Here is a 23,497-nt window from a genome sequence, read left to right on the forward strand (position 1 = left end):
TCCGCTGAGTCATTCTAATAGACAAATGATAAAATACAACATTCCTTGATATTATTTATCAACTAGCTCCTACTTATGTTTGAAATTTCTCTCTCACTCTTACTCCTTCTCACTTCTTACTCTTTTACTCCTTCATACTCAATCCAATAAAATTAAATTTCTGATAACATTCCAGACAGAATATCACTTCCATGTCTTTGTTAATAGTCCCTTCCACTTGAAAGTCACTAAACCTCCACAGTCACATTTTCAACTCCAATCCCACTGTCACAATCCACTTAAAGCAGTTCCCCATTTTTCTCAATAATCTCTCCTTCCTCTCAACTTCCATAGTGCTTTATCTTGTGCTTTTCTAATTTCATTTATCCTCTTTTACTAGGAGATAGGTAGATATACAGATATAGATATAGAATATTTGTATCCTCCATTAGAATTTACATTAATGATTAAATGGTACAATGTTTTAAAATAGGACACATTGTATATATTAATTTGTCTTGGCCCCTATCCCTCCACCACTCTATTTTGCCTTTGCCTAATCTAGAGTATGACAGACTCAGAATCAAAATGAATTATGAGATAGAACCTGACAAAGGGTCACAACTGGTTATGCTGAGCTCAATGAGGTATCAGCCAGAACTCTTTTTGGCTGTAACTGAGAAACCCAACTTGAAATAACTTAAATAAAATAGGGAATTCATTTTATTTAACTGAGAGAAGAGCAAGAAGCTAAGTCCCAAGTAGAACTGAAATGCTACTAGTACTCTTTTTTTCATCTCTCCTCTATCTGCATTGGCTTAATCCTATCTAAATTGGCTTAATTCTCTTCAATGACAGATTACCTCCTTCCACTTGTGGAAGTTCCAGTGGCTCTCAGACATGCAGGCTCTTTTTTGCCATGAAGGAGACAGTGAGACTTGGGCTCCTGGTCCTTAGCTTAAAAATGCCAACCTCAGCCGCCCGTCCATGAATCAAAGATTTTGTCCAGGACAAAGAGGTAATCTAACTGGTCAGGTGTCCATAACAAGTTAATAACTACAGCAGAACTTATAGGAAGATAGTGGCTCCCATTTAACTTTCATGGTTAGAGAAGATGGAAGCACTTCCCCCCAAAAAAAACATTGAAAAAATAGTTGCTATTCTTGGAAGACAAGAAACAGTTGTTGAGTACAATTGGCAAAGACAATGAAGACAAAAATGTAAATACTCATTATTTGAACATAAGCAGATTACCAGCCAAACCTTTTTAACTAATTAGCTAAGTCAAAATTTTAAGACATACTGAGCATGAATTCTTGACCCTAGACATGACATTACTGTGTCAGATGGAAATGTCATTTGACATATTTATTTAACAAGTGCTATCTCCTGGACACTGACCAGTCAGAGCTGATGTCTAGACAATCAGAGAAAAAAAACAGCTCTAGTGTGAGTGCCAGTTCAAGTTAAATATAATTTGTATTACTGTTAGGGCAAGCCATCAATGAATACAATATGATTGTAGACCCTCCATATGTCATTGTTTTAGCCATTTTAGTCTACTACACTCTAATCCCCACATGACAAGCAACATGATAAAAATCAGAATCAAGGTAGGTACAACTTTGAATTTCTTTAATGTACATAAAATCATCAAGAGAAATATCTTTGTGTATATACAAAGGTTATGTATCACTAGGCTTGGAATTGAAAGCTATAGCTTGAAATTTTAGTAAATTTTCCAGATTATTCTGAAGTCATTGGCTCTTTGTTCTTCCAATGCACTTGGAGAAACACTGCTCTAAATTGCATTCCACTTAGGGAAAATCACCCTAGCTCTTTGTAAGTAATTGGAATAAATAAGAAAATTAACAACCATGAAGACATGGGAGAGTAATGTGCTCTCAGCTGGAAGGCTTCTCTTTATTAGGAATTTGAGTAATGTGAGGTCATCTTCTACTGGCATGTAATTCCAAAGTAGGGCAGCCAACTAAGCCAGAAGAAACAGGTGTGGGGAAGGAGATGAAGACTCAGTATAGTGTCTGTTGAGCATATTTAGCTTAACACTGGAGCGATCAAAAAATAAAACAGCTACCTCGATTGAAGAGATAAGCCTAATATTTTGATCTTTAACTATGTGTCTTATAAGACAATTTCCCTTTCCTTTCACCATCAAATAATACTGGAGGAAAAGAAATTATGAGCTAAGCTGCATATGACTTGAGATATTAAAAATTACAGCTGAAATAAACCAAATATCCATGGCAGACAGTTAATGATTGATAGAGTACATGTGATATGCCTGTACTCTTATATTCTGTGATTGAAATTCCTCAACTGAGTGATGTCAAGAAAAAAGCTGGAAACTTAAGGTGAGAAAGCTCCTATTTTGCCCCATTTCCACCAACAGCTTTCAATAGGACTTTGAACAAGTTACTTGACCACTTTGACTCAGCCCTTTCATCTTTGAAAGAGGTAAATTATATAAACTAAAGTGAACTTTATTATTTTTTATACATACCACATTTTATTTAATTTTCTTTTATCTTATCACAGATCAAAATGATTGGTTTTATTTATTTATTCATTTTTGCTAATAAACAGAAATTTATTTTTCATAGTTGTGGGGGATGGAAGTCCAGGATAAAGGTACCAGCATGTCTGGGGAAGGCCCTCTTCTGCATAGCAGACATGGCAGAAGGGGCAAACGGACTCTGTAGGGCCTCTTTTTTTTTTTTTTTTTTTTTACTTATCTATTTTATACATATTAGTGTATAAATATCAATGCCAATTTCCCAATTCATCCCAACCCCACCACCCCCACCTCCACTTTCCCTGCTTGGTGTCCATACGTTTGCTTTCTACATCTGTGTCTATATTTCGGCCTTGCAAATCTGTTCATTTGTACCATTTTTCTAGATTCCATTGTATGTGTTAATATACGATATTTCTTTTTCTCTTTCTGACTTACTTCACTCTGTATGACAGTCTCTAGATCCTTCCACATCTCTACAAATGACCCAATTTCATTCCTTTTTATGGCTGAGTAATATTCCATTGTATATATGTAACACTTCTTCTTTATCCATTCGTCTGTTGATGGGCATTTAGGTTGCTTCCATGACCTGGCTATTGTAAATAGTGCTGCAATGAATATTGGGATGCATATGACTTTCTGAATTATGGCTTTCTCTGGAGATATGCCCAGTAGTGGGATTGCTGGGTCATATGGTAATTCTGGGTCATATGGTAATTCTACTTTTAGTTTTTTAAGGAACCTCCATACTGCTCTCCATAGTGGCTGTATCAATTTACATTCCCACCAACAGTGCAAGAGGGTTCCCTTTTCTCCACACCCTCTCCAACATTTGTTATTTGTAGATTTTCTGATGAAAATCTGGTGTGAGGTGATACCTCAATGTAGTTTTGATTTGCATTACTATAATAATTGGTGATGTTGAGCAGCTTTTCCTGTGCCTCTTGGCCATCTATATATCTTCTTTGGAGAAATGACTATTTAGGTCTTCTGCTCATTTTTGGATTGAGTTGTTTGTTTATTTAATATTGAGCTGCTTGAGCTGTTTATATATTTTGGAGATTAATCCTTTGTCCGTTGCTTCATTTGCAAATATTTTCCCCTATTCTGTGGGATGCCTTTTCATATTGTTTATAATTTCCTTTGCTGTGTAAAAGCTTTGAAGTTTCATTAGGTCTCATTTGTTTATTTTTGTTTTTATTTCCATTACTCTAGGAGGTGGGTCAAAACATATCTTCCTGTGATTTATGTCAAAGAGTGTTCTTCTTATGTTTTCCTCTAAGAGTTTTAGAGTGTCTGGTCCGAAATTTAGGTCTTTAATCCATTTTGAGTTTATTTTTATGCATGATGTTAGAGAGTGTTCTAATTTCATTCTTTCACATGTAGCTGTCCGGTTTTCCCAGCACCACTTACTGAAGAGACTGTCTTTTCTCCATTGTATATTCTTGCTTCCTCTGTCATAGATTAGATGACCATATGTGCACAGGTTTATTTCTGAGCTTTCTATCCTGTTCCATTGATTAATATTTCCGTTTTTGTCCCAGTACCATATTGTCTTGATTACTGTAGCTTTGTAGTATAGTCTGAAGTCAGGGAATCTGATTTCTCCAGCTCCGTTTTTTCCCCCTCAAGATTGCTTTGGCTATTTGGGGTCTTTGATGTCTCCATACAAATTTTAAGATTTTTTTGTTCTTGTTCTGTAAAAAATGCCATTGGTAATTTGATAAGGATTGCATTGAATCTGTAGATTGCATTGGGTAGTACAGTCATTTTCACAATATTGATTCTTCCAATCCAGGAACATGCTATATCTCTCCATCTTTTTGTGTCTTCTTTGATTTCTTTCATCAGTGTGTTATAGTTTTCTGAGTACAGGTCTTTTACCTCCTTAGGTAGGTTTAATCCTTGGTATTTTATTCTTTTTTCTGCAGCGGTGAGTAGGATTGTTTCCTTAATTTCTATTTCTGATCATTTGTTGTTAGTGTATAGGAATGCAAATGATTTCTGTGCATTAATTGTGTATCCTGCTAATTTACCAAACTCATTTATTAGCTCTAGTAGTTTTCTGGTGGCATATTTAGGATTCTCTATGTAGAGTACCATATCATCTGCAAACGGTGACAGTTTTACTTCTTTTGCAGTTTGGATTCCTTTTATTTCTTTTTCTTCTCTGATTGCCATGGCTATGACTCATAAGACTATGTCAAATAATAGTGGTGAGAGTGAACATCCTTGTCTTCTTCCTGATCTTAGAGGAAATGCTTTCAGTTTTTCACCATTGAGAATGATGTTGAATGTGGGTTTGTCATATATGCTCTTTATTATGTTGAGGTAGGTTTCTCTATGCTGATTTTCTAGAGAGTTTTTATCATAAATGGGATTTGAATTTTATCAAAGCTTTTTCTGCTTCTATTGAGATAATCATATGGTTTTCATTCTTCAATTTGTTAATATGGTGTATGACATTGATTGATTTTCATATATTGAAGTATCCTTGCTTTTCTGAGATAAATCCCACTTGATCATGGTGTATGATCCTTTTTTTTTTTTTTTTTTTTTTGCGGTACGTGGGCCTCTCACCGTTGTGGCCTCTCCCATTGTGGAGCACAGGCTCTGGACATGCAGGCTCAGCGGCCATGGCTCACTGGCCCAGCCACTCCACGGCATGTGGGATCTTCCCAGACCAGGGCATGAACCCGTGTCCCCTGCATCGGCAGGCAGACTCCCAACCACTGTGCCACCAGGGAAGCCCTGATCCTTTTAATATATTGTTGGATTCTGTTTGCTAGTATTTTGTTCAGAATGTTTGCATCTATGTTCATCAGTGATAGTGGTTGGCAATTTTCTTTTTTTGTAATATCTTTGCCTGGTTTTGATATCAGGATAATGGTGGCCTTGTAGAATGAGTTTGGGAGTGTTCCTTACTCTGCAATTTTTTGGAAGAATTTGAGAAGGATAGGTGTTAGCTTTTTTCTAAATGTTTGATAGAATCCACCTGTGAAGCCATCTGTTCCTAGACTTTTGTTTGTTGGAACTTTTTTTTTTTTTTGTGGTATGCGGGCCTCTCACTGTTGTGGCCACTCCCGTTGCAGAGCACAGTCTCCGTATGTGCAGGCTCAGCGGCCATGGCTCACGGGCCCAGCCGCTCCGCGGCATGTGGGATCTTCCCAGACCGGGGCACGAACACGTATCCCCTGCATCGGCAGGCGGACTCTCAACCACTGCGCCACCAGGGAAGCCCTGTTGGAACATTTTTAATCACAGCTTCAATTTCATTATTTGTGATCAGTCTGTTCACATTTTCTATTTCTTCCTGTTTCAGTCTTGGAAGGTTATACCTATCTAAGTATTTGTCCATTTCTTCCAGGTTGCCAATTTTATTGGCATAGAGTTGCTTGTATTAGTCTCTTATGATGCTTTGTATTTCTACTGTTTCCACTGCAACTTCTCCATTTTCATTTCTAATTTTATTGATTTGAGTCCTATTCCTCTTTTTCTTGATGAGTCTGGCTAAAGGTTTATCAATTTGGTTTATCTTCTCAAAGAAGGAGATATTAGTTTTATTGATCTTTGCTACTGTTTTCTTTGTTTCTATTTCATTTATTTCTGCTGTGATCTTTATGATTTTTTTTCCTTCTGCTAACTCTGGGGTTTTTTTGTTGTTCTTCTTCTTCTTTCTCTAGTTCCTTCAGGTGTAAGGTTAGATTGTTTATTTGAGATTTTTCTTGTTTCTTGAGGTAGGATTTTATTGCTATAAACTTCCCTCTTAGAACTGCTTTTGTTGAATTCCATATGTTTTGGATCTTCGTGTTTTCATTGTCATTTGTCTCTAGGTATTTTTTTTATTTCCTCTTTGATTTCTTCAGTTATCTTTTGGTTATTTAGTAACGTATATTTTATCCTCCATGTTTTTATGTTTTTTTACATTTTTTTCCCTGTAATTAATTTCTAACCACTTAGCATTGTGGTTGGAAAAAATGTATGATATGATTTCAATTTTCTTAAATTACTGAGGCTTGATTTGTGACCCAAGGTGTGATTTATCCTGGAGAATGATCCATGTGCACTTGAGAAGTAAGTGTAATCTGCTGTTTTTGTATGGAATGTCTTATAAATAAAAATTAAATCTATCTGGTCTATTGTGTCATTTAAAGCTTGTGTTACCTTATTAATTTTCTGTCTGGATGATCTGCCCATTGGTGTAAATGATGTGCTAAAGTCCCCACTATTATATTGTTACTGTGTATTTCCTTTTTATAGCTGTTAGCATTTGCCTTATGTATTGAGGTGCTCCTATGTTGGGTGCATATATATTTATAATTGTAATATCTTCTTGGATTGATCCCTTGATCATTATGTAGTGCCCTTCCTTGTCTCTTGTAACATTCTTTATTTTAAAGTCTATTTTATCTGATATGAGTATTGCTACTCCGGCTTTCTTTTGATTTCTATTTGCATGGAATATCTTTTTCCATCCCCTCAGTTTCAGTCTGTATGTTTCCCTAGGTCTGAAGTGGGTCTCTTGTAGACAGCATATATATGGGTCTTGTTTTTGTATCCATTCAGCAAGCCTGTGTCTTTTGGTTGGAGCATTTAATCCATTCACATTTAAGTAATTATCGATATCTATGTTCCTATTACCATTTTTTAAATTGTTTTACGTTTGTTTCTGTAGGTCCTTTTCTTCCCTTATGTTTCCCACTTAGAGAAGTTCCTTTAGCATTTGTTGTAGAGCTGGTTTGGTGGTGTTGAATTCTCTTAGCTTTCGCTTGTCTGTAAAGCTTTTGATTTCTCCATCAAATCTGAATGAGATCCTTGCTGGGTAGAGTAATCTTGGTTGTAGGTTCTTCCCTTTCATCACTTTACATATATTGTGCCACTCCCTTTTGGCTTGTAGAGTTTCTGCTGAGAAATCAGCTGTTAAACTTATGAGAGTTCCATTGTATGTTATGTGTCATTTTTCCCTTGTTGCTTTTAATAATTTTTCTTTGTCTTTAATTTTTGTCAATTTGATTACTATGTGTCTCAGCATATTTCTCTTTGGTTTCACCCTGCCTTGCACTCTCTGTGCTTCCTGGACTTGGGTGGCTACTTCCCCTCACATGTTAGGGAAGTTTTTGTCTATAATCTCTTCAAATATTTTATCAGGTCCTTTATCTTCTCTTCTCCTTCTGGGACCCCTATAATGTGAATGTTGGTGCATTTAATGTTGTCCCAGAGGTCTCTTAGTCTGTCTTCATTTTTTTTTTCTTCTGTTTTCTTTATTGTGTTCCACAGCAGTGAATTCCACCATTCTGTCTTCCAGGTCACTTATCCGTTTTTCTGCCTCAGTTATTCTGCTACAGATTCCTTCTAGTGTATTTTTCATTTCAATCATTGTATTGTTCTTCTCTGTTTCTTCTTTAATTCTTCTAGGTGTTTGTTCTTTAATTCTTCTAGGTGTTTGTTAAACATTTATTGCATCTTCTCAATCTTTGCCTCCATTCTTTTTCTGAGGTCTTGGATCATATTCACTGTCATTATTCTGAATTCTTTTTCTGGATGGTTGCCTCTCTCCACTTCATTTAGTTGTTTTTCTGGGGTTTTATCTTGTTCCTTCGTCTGATACACAGTCCTCTTCCTTTTCATTTTGTCTATCTTTCTATGAATGTAGTTTTTGTTCCACAGGCTGCAGGATTGTAGTTCTTCTGCAGGCTGTCTGCCCTCTCTAAGCTAAACTGAACTTTAGCTGTAACATAATTATCCCATGAAAGACAAAGCAAAACTTAATCCCTGAATGTAATCATGTGTTTAAAGAACAAGACATACCTAAGGAGCTTTCTAATCTGTTCTTATATCACCACTATGAGAGTAAAATTTAAAAGAACTAGTTATTTCTTACAGTGTAGTAATATATTTGAAGCCTTGTACTTAAACCTTTTAATTTTATTTTTAGTATCCAGTTCAGATATTAGCAAACCTCTTTGGCCCTGGAGTGAGGCTTAACAGTATCTTCAGATATACAGGAAACATTTAAGTAGCACCAGTAAGTTTTGGTCAAAAATTACTTCCTAAACCCTACCAGGAATGCCTTTCCTTTGAATCATCCTTAAGAATTAAAGCTATAATAGAATGTCTTTTTTGCAATTCACAAACATTATCTGGAAGGGAATTTGAGAGAAGACATTGGTCTGGCTCCTATTAGCCCCTAATATCAGTAATATCTTGGTATTGTTTTGAGGCAGATCCAGGTTTTGAAGGTCTTTAAATGTTGTACAATTATTGGACCTTCTTTAATATAAAGAATACAAAAGTATTAATATAAAAGTGGATTCTAATGGGAATTTTTAGTTAGGTTAGGGAAAAAAATAATCAAAACAAATTACTGGAGTTTGGAGATTCAGGTTCTTCTCTTCTGAGATGTCTTTAAACAATTTACTAGAAATGATTATATAGAAACATTTTCTAAATCCAGCCTGACTTTCGCTGCCTTTCTACAACATTCTACAGAACTCAACAACTGCCAGCACTCACAGTGACCTATGCAAGTAAGGCATTATGTTTAATAAGCTTAAGCTTAATAAGCATCATGATAAACCATGTATTATTAAATCATCAGGTTAACAGGCAGACAGGAACAAGAATACTACAGAATCAATGTTAAGAGTGGATGAGGAGATCAGAAGCTGACTTCAGGTACTGCTTCAGGTGGGCAGTCAAGGTAGCCACTGAACAAGATGCCTAGAAGTCCTTATATGTGGGCTTCCAAGTAAGAGAGCATTAAAGATAAATTCCTTATCATTGGATACACTCAGCCTGGAAACACTAGCAGGCCAAATACTGTCATTCAGGAGATATACAGGATAAAAATATATTTAAAAAAAAAAAAAAGGAAGTTGGGGCTACCCTGGTGGCGCAGTGGTTGAGAGTCCACCTGCCGATGCAGGGGACACAGGTTCGTGCTCTGGTCTGTGAGGATCCCACATGCCACAGAGCCACTGGGCCCGTGGGCCATGGCCACTGAGCCTGCGTGTCCAGAGCCTGTGCTCCACAATGGGAGAGGCCACAACAGTGAGAGGCCCGCGTACCGCAAAAAAAAAAAAAAAAAAAGGAAGTTGGAAAATATATGGGCGGGGCAGAAGGATATAGGAAAAAAAGTAGAAGAGAAAAACAATATTGAGAAAGAGATAGAGAAGTGCTTAAATAACTGTTTTAAGTAATACTGTAGTACTAACCACTCAATTCACTTGCTGTGTATCAGGAACTTGGTGCTTGGTGAACATTAGACTTGGAAGGATTCAAGGGAGTTAGTTAGCCTGACAGAGCAGGATATTACATTAATGGTAGTTTTCATCTATTTCCTCAGTTTTCAGATTAGAAAATGAGATACAGAGATCACTGACCTGTCAGAGGTTCTGTAGGCTAGTCATGAGCAGAGCTAGTGTCCACAAGCCCAATCTCTGATGAAAACATCAATAATATTTATGATTGCTTTGCAAAAAACTAGGGAAAAAACAACAACAAAGCAAAGATAATATTCTAGTCCTCAGTGAACTTAAACATTTTCCATCTAAAGTTGTCTATATTCTTTATTCCTTCAAGGACCATCTCAAATCAAAATTTAAAATAATAGTATTAATAATAAATGAACACATAAGGGTTTTCTTTGCCAAAGTTAACCATTTCTCCCTTTGCATGCCCAGTGCATCTTGCCTTCATCTCTTATGACATTTACTTCTTCCTCTGTCTGGGTTTCTTCCTCCTGTCTCCCTCCTGATCCCACACACACACACCAAGGAATTACACATAGAGCTATACACATACACAGATCTCTATGTGCACATGTGCCCCTATACAGAGACACCCCCAAACACTCACACACAAGGTCCTCAGAGAAGTATCTGTGCTCAGTCACAATTGTGTCCTCTGTGGTACTTTACACATAGGGATCCGCTAAAAATTATTTTCTGGGGGAAATTAGCTCCAGGGCTGCCTGAGGACACAAGCACTGGAATTCACCAGGCATCACTAGTGTATGATTTTTTAAAATTGAAGTACAGTTGATTTACAATGTTGTGCTAATTTCTGCCATACAGCAAAATGACTCAGTTATAGTGTATTGTTTTTTTGATAGGTGAAAGCCCTCTGCAATCTTATGGCTTTAAATGCCACCTGTGAGTGATGATATTAAGTATATGTCACCTGTTCAGAACTCATCTCCCGTTTCATCCTCTCACTGCATTCTAAATATCTTATAGGATCAAAGACAACACTCCCAAAATAGAAATCATAAAGTTTCCCACCATAGCTGCATGCTTTTCTTTCACTTACATCACTGCACCCCTCTCTCAAGCTAGAAATCTTACTGTTGTTATTGATGAGGCCCAAAACCTTATCTCCAGTACCCCTATTATGTGCAAAGTTCAAGTCTTTCTTGTTTTTTCTCATTCTAATGCCTCTTCTCTTTTTTTTTTTTTTTTTTTTTTTTTTTTTTACGTGGGCCTCTCACTGTTGTGGCCTCTCCCATTGCGGAGCACAGGCTCCGGACGCACAGGCTCAGCAGTCATGGCTCACGGGCCCAGCTGCTCCGTGGCATGTGGGATCTTCCCGGACCAGGGCACGAACCCGTGTCCCCTGCATCGGCAGGCAGACTCTCAACCACTGCGCCACCAGGGAAGACCCCCTCTTCTCTTTTTTTGATGTATAATTTAAGTCTAGGTTTTCATTATTTCTAACTTCCATTATTGAAATAATATAATTGATTTACTGGTCTCTGCTCCAATTCCAGTATATACATCTCAACAAAATGCCAGTCTCCTATTCGAAATTCCAAATGCTCCAAATTACTTACAGATTAAAATTTGAATGTCTTGCTCTGATAATCAAGGCCCTCTATTTTTTGGAGTCCATTTATATTTCCAAATTTGCCTAGTATGATTTCCCTTCACATACCAAGAAGCCAGAAAAAAATAATATTCCTATTTCTGGTGGTTTCCTATCTCTTTGTCTTTGTTCCTGCAGTTCCATTTACTTTCTTCTTTCTCTCACTTATTCAAATTCTAACTATTCTTATAATTCTCTCAAATGCACATAATACTTTAAGGATACCTCATTCAGGGCAGGGAACTCATCACTTCCTATCTTACATTACAGTGATTTTGATATATAGCTCTTCTCCCATTCTTGAGTATATGCTGTTTCTTTAAGAATACACGTGTTGAGTGCTTGAGAGCACAATCCATCGCTAATTAATCTTTGTAACTCCCACAATGCCTAGCAAAACACATGCATATTATAGATATTCAATAAATATATGTTGACTTAACAAATAAGCATTCATTTATCTGAAAATGACAAAGAAAGTTCCGAGACCTTTACTTATTAAAAAAAAAATCAACACCATTATTTACCATAGGATTTGTTAATAGTTATTTATTTCATCTGAAATATAATCAGCAGCTAAACTACCAGTGTTGAATAGCACTTTCAATAATTACTATTTTATTTTATTTATTTATTTATTTATTTATTGCGGTATGCGGGCCTCTCACTGTTGTGGCCTCTCCCGTTGCGGAGCACAGGCTTGGGATGCACAATTTCAGTGGCTATGGCTCACGGGCCCAGCCGCTCCACGGCATGTGGGATCCTCCCGAACCGGGGCACAAACCCACATCCCCTGCATCGGCAGGCTGACTCTCGACCACTGCGCCTCCAGGGAAGCCCCAATAATTATTATTTTAAATGGTATTGAATATACATGCAATCCAATCCTTAAGGGAAGATTAACATTTCATCATAATGATCCAGTCTATGAGTACTTCTTATTTCAGTACATCAAAAGTTTAGCAGTCTTCAAACAGATATGGACATCACAGTGTTTTCCAATGTAACATCTACAGGACTGAAGAGAAATTGTGACATTCATTTTATGTTTAAAGAATATTCTTTATTTCCCAGGTGTGATGGGAGAATATGAGCCGAAAATTGAGGTCCATTTCGCTTTCACAGTTACAGCTGCTAAGGGAACAACTGTTAAGATGGAATGCTTTGCACTTGGCAAGTAAGTACATATCCTTCTATAATTAGACACAATTTTTTTATTAAGATGTGACATATCTTATTTTTTGATCACTTATTTTGCTAGGTTTTATTTTCCTTGAGTGAAACCTTGAAGCCCCTTGGTGGTTATTCATTTTATAAAAGAAGGGCAAATGGGGGCTTCTCTGGTGGTGCAGTGGTTGAGAGTTCGCCTGCCGATGCAGGGGACCAGGATCTTCCCAGTCCGGGAAGATCCCACATGCTGCGGAGTGCCTAGGCCCGTGAGCCATGGCCGCTGAGCCTGAGCATCCGGAGCCTGTGCTCCACAACGGGAGAGGCCACAGAGTGAGAGGTCAGCGTACCGAAAAAAAAAAAAAAAAAAAAAAAGTAGGGCAAATGGGAATTGACAAAGTAACCAATCTTCATCTTTCTGGTTATTTCTATGAACAATAATGTATATAGTTTTGTTATTTTAACATAAAGGAAAAGTCTTTAAATAAAATAAGAGCTTTATATCTCTTTGCTTACTTGTCTTAAAATTTCAGTGTCATTCTTAAATTTCCTTCAGCAATGATGAAATAAAATGAAGTGAAATAAAAAGGGGATATGGTGCTATCCCCTCCTTATGTAAAGGATATAGATTCTGATAAGATATAATAAGACAAGAGTATAAAAATCATAAATAATTACACTGATGCAATTGATTACTTCAGTCTCTCCTGAAATAATGATAACATGATAGCACCAGCTGTCAATATGTATAATATGCAATCATTCCCCAAATCAGAAAGATGATTTACATCACACTCTAATGCCTTCTATGATTAATGATTCTATTTCTGAGGTTTTAAATCTCACAATATATAATCACTTGTCAATGATGTTTAAAGTATAAATATTGGGCATAGGAACAGGAGTGAGATTTTGATTATATTTGATTAGACTATTATGATTTATTTTAAATAGAGTGTTATAGTTTTGTGTTTTTTTAGTGTGATAAGACCTCAGAGTCCTTTCTAGACTCTATAATTATAATTTGCATAAATGCATCACTATCAGAGTTACTAATCATTCAACCTCAGTTGTGGTGAGCTAACTCCCACAGCATAACTATAAACTACTTGGAGATAAAACATGCTCTATAAATGTGTTTGAAGTAGGTGTAGTCTATGGGTGAGATAAATATTAGTAAATATGAAAAATTCAGCTAGTAAGAGGAGGTTTAGGGCATGACAATAGTAATCACCATGTTTTCTAATATTAGGACTGATTGAAATAATATATGTGCAATTCTGTTTAAATCTGAGTAGGAGCAAGATCATAAACTAAAAACAAAATAAATTGTTGTGTGGTCTATTAAAAGCGTTGAGTGGTCCAGCAAAAGATGTTTGTAAGTAGAAACATATTTCAATAATTTAAAATTCATCCAGGAGTTTCTTGGCAGATATCTGAGGAAGATTTCCAAACTCATATATATTAGTTAAATGCACGAGATTAAATAATACCTTAAAAGTAATGTTTTTCACCATTTGCCCATCTTGTGGTACCAAGTATGCCTGAAAATGTCCCAAGTGAACTGATCAATTCTGAAAAATACAAAAATAATTATTTTGCTTGATGTCAAAGGTTTTAGTATATCCTACAGTTAAATAATTCTTAAATGCCAGAATTTGCACTAAAGCCGCAAACAAAAGGAGGACATACTGTAAAACAAATTAGAGAACTAGATTCATCGAGAAAAAGCAATATGGGAAATTTCCCCAAGCAGGCTTATTTAATAAGTTTGATGTGTTTGCTTTTGGAAGTCTTGAAATATGCTTAGTAAATTGATCCTTAATGTCCCTTTCATTCTAGGTAGGATCCAACTGTCAAATTAAGTTCTTTTAATACTTTATTTTCTTCAACTTCTCCACTCCTTCTTTGCTACTCCCTCTCCCCTCATGAAGATAAATAAATAAATAGGAAGATGAACAAAACACACAGCCTGTCAAGAAGGTCTCTGCTGCCCATTTGATATTCTTTATGTGAAGTGTCACAATTATGAAATAAAAAATCATGTTATGAAGAGATTTATCTGTACCTAAAGACTAACTTACCACTCTGATGAAAGTAAATAAGATCAAAGAAATAACATCTTTACATGTGTTAATTTCTTTACAGCACCTTATCATGTGGAGTATATCATCATTGCATCCCAACATGATCACAGTAATTTCAAATTAATACCTGAGCATCTGCTTCATTCCCACAGCTCACCTGAGCTGCTTCCCACTTTAACAAGTACATGGTTCTCTGGCAGACATTTGTCTGTCCAAAATCTTCAGTATCTGTCACTAGATATCGATCCACACCTTGTCACTCAAGCTGATTTGTCCCCTCAGTGTGTCCACATGGATTGGTTTAACTGAATGTTCCTCATAGAATATTATAACCAAATTCTGGCACAGAGCACGTCAAGCTCTTTTCTGTCTTATGGGCCTTGCACTTGCTGTTTCCTCCATCAAGACCATCTTTCCCATTCTTTCTATGCTGGCTCCCACTTATCCTCTGACCTCAACTTAAATATCACCCTCTAAGAGTTCATCTGTAATACTTTGTTTAATTCACACCCATTACACCATATCTCAATACTTGTATTTGTTTCTTCATAATTTTTAATACAGTCCAAAAATATTTACATATGTGTTTCTCTACATAAAATTAAATAAATATATATATATATATATTCACCGTATCAGTCAGGAATCCAGCTGGAAAGACTTCGATGGCTCAAAAGAGTTTAGTAAAGGCATAAATTGAAATTCATTTCCTGACTTTTTCCCCATGTCTTCTGATCGCCTCTGGTGGCTCTCATGGCTAAAGGCAACCAGAAGCCAGCTTGCAAGCCCAGAGGATGCAGTTGACAGTACAGAAAAGAAGACAGAGAGTCTGGGGGAAGAGGAGGGTGACAGGCAAGGGAGGCAAACAGAATAACAAGCAAGTCACCATCGTTAAGTTTTAAGCTCCATGAGGGCAGAAGTCATGACTGCATTCTTCACTTGTATGTTCCTAGTGCCTACCACAGTGCTTGGCACAGAGCACTCAGGAAATATTTGTTGAAGGAATAAGTGAACTCAGAGAATACTGTGTCTACTTAACCCAATCATTTCTTTATTAACAGATAATAAATAATAAATAATAGCCTTTATTTTCACATGTCAAAATATACTTCCATTGCTCACAAAATGTTTGGTTTTTTTTACTCCTTTTGAAAAGTACATTTACCTCTATATATAATCTGTCCCTAAAGGCATTCAGTTCTTGTAACTTAAAGGATGTAAATTAATGCAGTCATAGTTGCACAGATAATTTAAAAATATATGAATGGATATTTTTTCTGTATTCTTAAAGGAGAATAGCAGAAGGCAAGTGGTTTTAGATTATCAAATTTTACTATGTCTTAATATCACACAAGTTCAGCAACCTGCCAAATTTGAAGTTAATAAAAAGTCAACAGGAAAGTTGTAAGCTGAAAGTTTTATTCTAAAGAAATCTCTCTAAATTAAATCTGAATTTAGAAAAAATCAAATGGTTTCTCTTTAAGCTACTGCAGCAGAATACAAAAGGAATGTTCTGGTTACACCCTAAGAAATCTCTCTGGAAATAGACTTACACAACACTGAGTACAGAAAGAATGCATAAAGTGACTGTCACATGCTATGTTTAGTATCAGTCAATTCTGCAATGGTATAGGGTTGGCCAAAAAATGTCTTCGGTTTTTAAGTAAAAATAAAAGACACATTTTTCATTTTTACTAAGAACTTTGTTGAACAAAATATTCACCCTTTTGTTCCACTACCTTCTGCCATTTTTCAGGCAATTTCATAATACCACCTTCCCAAAACTTTTTACCTTTTTGAGCAAAGAACTCTTCCAGGTGCCTTTTACAGTCTTCCAGGGAATTGAAATTTCCCTGGAAGAGAATTTTGTAAAGACCAAAATAAATGGAAATCCGAAGGTGCAATGTCTGGTGAATACGGTGGGTTATCAGAACTTCCTAGCCAAGCTTTAACAGTTTTTGCCTGGTCATCAAATAAACATGTGGTCTCGGATTATCCAGATGGAACATTATGGGTTTTCTGTGGACTAATTCCGGACACTTTTCATCAAGGGCTGCTTTCAGTTGGTCTAATTGGGAGCAGTACTTGTTGGAATTAAATTTGGTTTTCCAGGCGGAGCTCATAACAGAGGACTTCCTTCCAATTCCACCACATACACAACATCACCTTCTTTGGATGAAGATCAGAGTTTGGTGTGGTTGGTGGTGTTGCATTTCACTTGCACCATGATCTCTTCCGTTCTGAATTATTGTACAGTATCCACTTTTCATCACCCGTCACAATTTGTTTTAAAAACGGAGCGTTTTCATTACATTTAAGTAGAAAATCACATGTGGAGATGCCGTCAAGAAATTTTTTTTTGCTTGACTTATATGGAACACAAGCATCAAAGCAATTAAAGTAACCAGGCTGATGCAAATGATTTTCAATGTTTGATTGGTATAATGTTGATTGTTCTCAATTAATGACTCGAATTGATCACTATCAACTTCAACTTGCCTACCCGACCGTGGAGCATCCTCCAGTGAGAAATCTTCAGCACAAAACTTTACAAACCACTTTTGACATGTTCGATCAGTCACAGCACTTTCTCCATACACTGCACAATTTTTTTTTTGCATTTCAATTGCGTTTTTACCTTTCTTGAAATAATGAAGCATAATATGCTTAAAATGTTGCCTTTTTCTTCAATCTTCAAAATTAAAATGGCTACACAAAAATTCACCAATTTTGATTTTTTTTTTAAATCCATGCTGATATAACAACTGTCAATACAATCTACGAAATTGTTTCAAATGAAGTTAAAGATAACTAAGTGCTACTGGTGCCATCTTACAGAAAAAACTGAATGAACTCTTTGGCCAACCGAATATAAATTCCCCAGAAAAATGGGAAATGCTTAACGAGGATCCATCAGGAAACAAAGGTGTGTAAAGGCTTGGGAAATACAGCAAAGTGTAAAAAAGGAGAGGTAGATTAATTACTTTGGAAGAAAAGGCTGTTTTAGACATATAAAATGTTATTATCAAGGGATCACCCACAAGCTGTTCTCCAGTTTCAACAAAGTGGGAAGAGGGTGAAATTCCAACATTATGGGAATAAACTAGCGGAATTAGATTGGGTATAGTGTAGAAGTTCTCAAAAAAAAGTTGTTAGAGGGAAAATGGGTTGTCTGCAGAGGCAGTAGAAGCTTTTCTCCCCATACTGTTAGAATAATATAGTAAGATCCATTTGTCTTCTAATAATTTAGAGGTAATGTTTTCTGAAAGGAAAGCAATGGTCTGGGTCAGGTTGGAAATGAACATTTTTAAACATTCTCTTTTGCTGGCCACTCATCCACCAACTGGGGCTGAATATTAAGAGTAGAAGGTTAGAGTCAGGCAGACTTAATTAGCTGCCTTTTTGCAACTACATTATTACGAAACGTTTTAAAGTGGTTGGTGGTATGTGCAGGAAATAGAAAGTAAGAGTGTTGTCTGTTTTTACTCAGCATTCAGCTCAGTGATTTTAGTTTGGGAAGAAAGGGTGTCTTTGATATTTCCCAAGTTGGCTTTTAAACACCGGACACAAAATTCTTGAAAGGAAATGAGAGATAAGAGGTCAAAGGACAATGCAAGTAAGGAATCTCTTAGGACCCTAACAAATATTTCATTTCAGTGGTTCTCTCTGAATGTGGTCTGCCTAGAGATTATCATACTAAGTGAAGTAAGTCAGACAGAGAAAGACAAATACCCTATGATATCACTTATATGTGGAATCTAAAAAAGTGATACAAATGAACTTATTTACAAAACAGAAACAGATCCACAGACTTAGAAAATAAACTTATAGTTACTAAAGAGGAAAGTTGGGGGGAGGGATAAATTAGGAGTTTGGGATTAACATGTACACACTACTATATAGAAAATAGATAATCAACAAGAACCTACTGTACAGCGCAGGGAACTATAATCAATATTCTGTAATAACCTATATGGGAAAATAATCTGATAAAGAATAGATAATATATGTATATGTATAACTGAATCACTTTGCTGTACACCTGAAACTAACACAACATTGTAAATTAACTAAACTCCAATATAAAATAAAACTTTTTTAAAAACAGAAATGCAGTAAAAAAGAAAACCCAGAAAGTTGGTGGTATTTTCAACTGGTGGTACTCAGTGTTTAAGAATAGTCTATATAATTGTTAGCAAGGTCACACAGAGCAAAACACGAACTTTAAAATATGGAGAGTTAGTAAGTGCAAGAAGTAGCTACCATCTCTTGGGCAGAAGGAAAAAAAAAAGGAAGAGTTGGAATCATTAAAACTTAGAAGTTTGGAGGCACTCCTCTGGAACTCAGCCCTCTGAGGAGTGAGCACCAGCAAGCTGGCTGGTGCTAAGTTTTCCGAAGTGGCGGTGTGATACAGCACGAACTACAAGTGTTGGAAAAACTCAAATTGGTTCCTTTGCTACTTTGGGAAGAATGCCCCACTGAGATGCCATTCACAGGAATCTCAAGCAGACAGTGAGCAACAATGAGTACATCCCTACTCCCTCCTCTATTCTTGCAGCCTCTCTCCAGTGCACCCCTCTTGGCAGTGCATAAATGTGGTTTCCAGAATCCTAGCCCTTGTATCACAAAGCAGAGTAAGAAGAGTGAAGCTGAGAGATGGTAATTTAATAACCAGCACAAATTCCACTTTACATTTTCAAACTCATCTTTTTTTTTTTTTTTTTTTTTTTTTTGCGGTATTCCCTCTCACTGTTGTGGCCTCTCCCATTGCAGAGCACAGGCTCCGGATGTGCAGGCTCAGCAGCCATGGCTCACGGGCCTAGCCACTCCACTGCATGTGGGATCTTCCTGGACCGGGGCACGAACCCGTGTCACCTGCATCGGCAGGTGGGCTCTCAACCACTGTGCCACCAAGGAAGCCCCTCAAATGCATCTTTTAATCAATCACAGACACCGCTTCTTGTATCTTATGCCTACATGCTTTCCTGCATCTTATGCCCACATGCTTTCCTGCCTATGTGGTCCTGTAACTCGCATACTTCATTCTAAAATACACTGCCCTCACAACTTGTTCAGTCTTCAGGGTTTAGGTTTAGGTCAAATGCCACTTCTCTATTAATTCCCACCTGTTTTACTCGAGATTCAATATCTTTTCTTTGGAACCATATGAACACCCATATTTCACTAGTTTGCCTGCCCCATTGGGCCAGCTGTGTGTATCTGTCTACTGTGCTAAATTTTTGGATCCCTAGAGTATTCTTATATGCAGCAAGTATTGAATATGTTTATTGAATTGAATTCAGATATGAGAAATGTGGTCAATTATTTGTAAAAGGATGTATATTATTGCCTTGGTTTGGTCAGACAGAAGTCTCCAGATGCCTTTCATATGTCTTGGCCCTGAAAATTCAGACCACTTTATATTAGCTACAGTTTTCTGTCAGGTTTCATTTCGCCATATGACCTTTTCCAGACCCCAGAAAGATCACTAGATATGTCACAGGGCCACCAACAACAAAGAAGTAAAATTTGGTCACTGATGCTTAAATGACTCCTTACACAAGGGCAAACTTGGGGTTGTTCTGTAATAAAAAAGCCATATGCTATAAAACAACATCAGTTTATCTACTATGACAATCTTACAAGCAGATTTTTTCCTTTACTTTACCTGTTCCTTATCTTGATTTTGCAGCCATTAACATACAATCAGATCAGCTGTGCTCAAAAGGCCTTGAACCAGTTACTGTAATAATTATGTGAATGACCTTTCCAGACTCATCTGAAACCTGGTGGTGAGGTGGGAGGGAAGAACACATTCAATTTCCTGCCCTTTTTAGTTCCTGCTTATCTCTCTTTCAGATAACATTTACAAATCATCTTTTGTTACACTCCATCAAATGCCTATTAGGGAACCAGGACATTAAGTAATTTTTTTCTCTTTTTATATGTTTATTTCAAATAACAAAGCACCAGTTACCAATTCATAAAGTCATTTTTGCTGTAGTTTATGTTTCATTTTCCTTGGTCCTTAGCCAAGCTGTCTCATATGGCTGCTCTTATGGCCCATTGTAACCGTGAGAGTGACAAATATTCCCCTGAGACTTCCCACAGTCTGCAACTGGCAAAGGTTCCTCATAAAAACAGCTCTTTAGTTACAGACTGATGATTTATTAATACTGTTTATTTGGAACTGACAGTCACTAAGGGCTGTAGGAATTAAAAATAAATTGGAGTTGTGGGGTATTTGTCTATCAAATCAAACTCAAATTACTTAATTATTAGATTGATGGAAGATCTGGGGAGAGGAGTTAGTCACTGGGTCTAGGAATCAATAAATGTTTAGATATCATAGGAAAGTGGTATGTTATGGATTCAAGAAAATTACCCTTGTGAGCTACTGGTTGCTTCAGTATTGTTGAAACCAAGGATGCATCCTCATTTCAGATGGTACCCAAAGTAAATGGGTGCTGAAAGAACCTTAAAGATCACGTAGACTGTTATCAATTTATAGATGGGAAAATGAGACTCTGCAGGGACAGGTTAGACCAAGACATGTAGGCATGCTGACCAGGCTAATTATCTGATGCTTCATCATTTGATGCTCTTTATATTTTCAGCATTCTTCCATAGTGCCAAGTATGGAAAGGAGTGATTTATTTAATTATTTACTTTTGCACTCAGAAGTGTTATCTATTTCTAGGGACACCAGACCAATTTATTATTCACATTTGGATTCACAGTTAACAGGCATCATATTTCTAACTTTTCTAGAGCTGTCTTAGAACCACTTAATCTGTCTCACCAGAAAAACCACATACCTGCACCAGGCCTCACAGCTAACATGCTATAGAGGCACAACTAGGTCTTCTGATTCTAAAACTAATGATCCTCTCAACTTACCATACCACTTTTCAGTTGCTAAGAGCAATTTCCATTTTTATCATAGCAACTCTTTTTCTGGATGCATTCAAGCATCTCAGTGATTAGGAATATTAGTATAGAGTACAAGTCATGAAGAACATAACGCAAGAGATAATTCCAAAATGACTGAGCTTTTTACTTGGATTATTTTAGACTCATCCAACAGCTTTATTTTGGATGAATCTCCCTGGAGTTACATAGAATAACCTCTTCCACTGGAAGTTGATTGAGGGATCAGAAATTGGCTGGCCATTAACATTCATAAACAGGATATAAAGAATCAGTATCGGGCTTCCCTGGTGGCGCAGTGGTTGGGAGTCCGCCTGCCAATGCAGGGGACACGGGTTCGAGCACTGGTCTGGGAGGATCCCACATGCCGCGAAGCGGCTGGGCCCGTGAGCCACAACTACTGAGCCTGCGCGTCCGGAGCCTGTGCTCCACAACAAGAGAGGCCGTGATAGTGAGAGGCCCGCGCACCGCAATGAAGAGTGGCCCCCGCTTACCACAACTGGAGAAAGCCCTTGCACAGAAACGAAGACCCAACACAGCCATAGATAAATAAATAAATAAATAAATAAAGCAAACTGTCAACAAGTAAAAATGAATAAACAATATTAAAAAAAAAAAAGAATCAGTATCTCCCTCAGGAAGATAAAATAGAGGAAAAGAATTGTAGGGGCTTCCCTGGTGACGCAGTGGTTAAGAATCCATCTGCCAATGCAGGGGACACCAGTTCGATCCCTGGTCTGGGAAAATCCCACATGCCGGGAAGCAACTATGTGCGTGTGCCACAACTACTGGGCCTACACTCTAGAGCCCATGAGCCACAACTACTGAGCCTGCATGATGCAACTACTGAAGCCCATGTGCCTAGAGCCCATGCTCCACAACAAGAGAAGCCACTGCAATGAGAAGCCCATGTGCTGCAACTAGAGAAAGACTGTGTGCAGCAACGAAGACCCAACACAGCCAAAAATAAATAAATTAAAAAAAAAAAAAGAATTGTACTTGAGAGAAATTTTTTATTAGTTTCTGCTTTATAACAAAGTGAATCAGTCATACATATACATCTGATCCAACATCCCTTCCCTCTTGCGTCTCCTCCCTCCCACCCTCCCTATTCAAGCCCTCCAGGCAGTCACAAAGCACTGAGCTGATCTCCCTGTGCTATGCGGATGCTTCCTACTATCTATCTACCTTACGTTTGGTAGTGTATATATGTCCATGCCTCTCTTTCGCTTTATCACAGTTTACCCTTCCCCCTCCCCATATCCTCAAGTCCATTCTCAGTAGGTCTGTGTCTTTATTCCTGTTTTACCCCAAGGTTCTTCATGACATTTTTTTTTCTTAAATTCCATATATATGTGTTAGCATACGGTATTTGTCTTTCTCTTTCTGACTTACTTCACTCTGTATGACAGACTCTAGGTCTATCCACCTCATTACAAATAGCTCATTTTCGTTTCTTTTTATGGCTGAGTAATATTCCATTGTATATATGTGCCACATCTTCTTTATCCATTCATCTGGTGATGGAAACCTAGGTTGTTTCCATCTCCGGGCTATTGTGAATAGAGATGCAACAAACATTTTGGTACATGTCTCTTTTTGAATTATGGTTTTCTCAGGGTATATGCCTAGTAGTGGCATTGCTGGGTCATAAGGTAGTTCTATTTGTAGTGTTTTAAGGAACCTCCATACTGTTCTCCATAGCGGCTGTACCAATTCACATTCCCACCAGCAGTGCAAGAGTGTTCCCTTTTCTCCACACCCTCTCCAGCATTTATTGTTTCTAGATTTCTTTATGATGGTCATTCTGACTGGTGTGAGATGATATCTCATTGTAGTTTTGATTTGCATTTCTCTAATAATTAGTGATATTGAGCAGCTTTTAACATGTTACTTGGCCATCTGTATGTCTTCCTTGGAGAAATGTCTATTTCAG

General features: G+C 37.2%; 1 protein-coding gene across 1 annotated transcript in view; it reads left to right on the forward strand.

Annotated features, from left to right (window-relative positions):
- The window catches only part of CNTN5 (contactin 5), a 586,668-nt gene that overhangs the window by 183,054 nt on the left and 380,117 nt on the right, over positions 1 to 23,497 (forward strand). Inside the window, exon 7 of the mRNA XM_060105234.1 lies at positions 12,452 to 12,554. Coding sequence (XP_059961217.1) covers positions 12,452 to 12,554 — 103 coding nt within the window. The remainder of the gene's footprint in view (positions 1 to 12,451; positions 12,555 to 23,497) is intronic.

This window comes from Mesoplodon densirostris, chromosome 7 (genome assembly GCF_025265405.1).
Source record: "Mesoplodon densirostris isolate mMesDen1 chromosome 7, mMesDen1 primary haplotype, whole genome shotgun sequence".
NCBI lineage: Eukaryota > Metazoa > Chordata > Mammalia > Artiodactyla > Ziphiidae > Mesoplodon > Mesoplodon densirostris.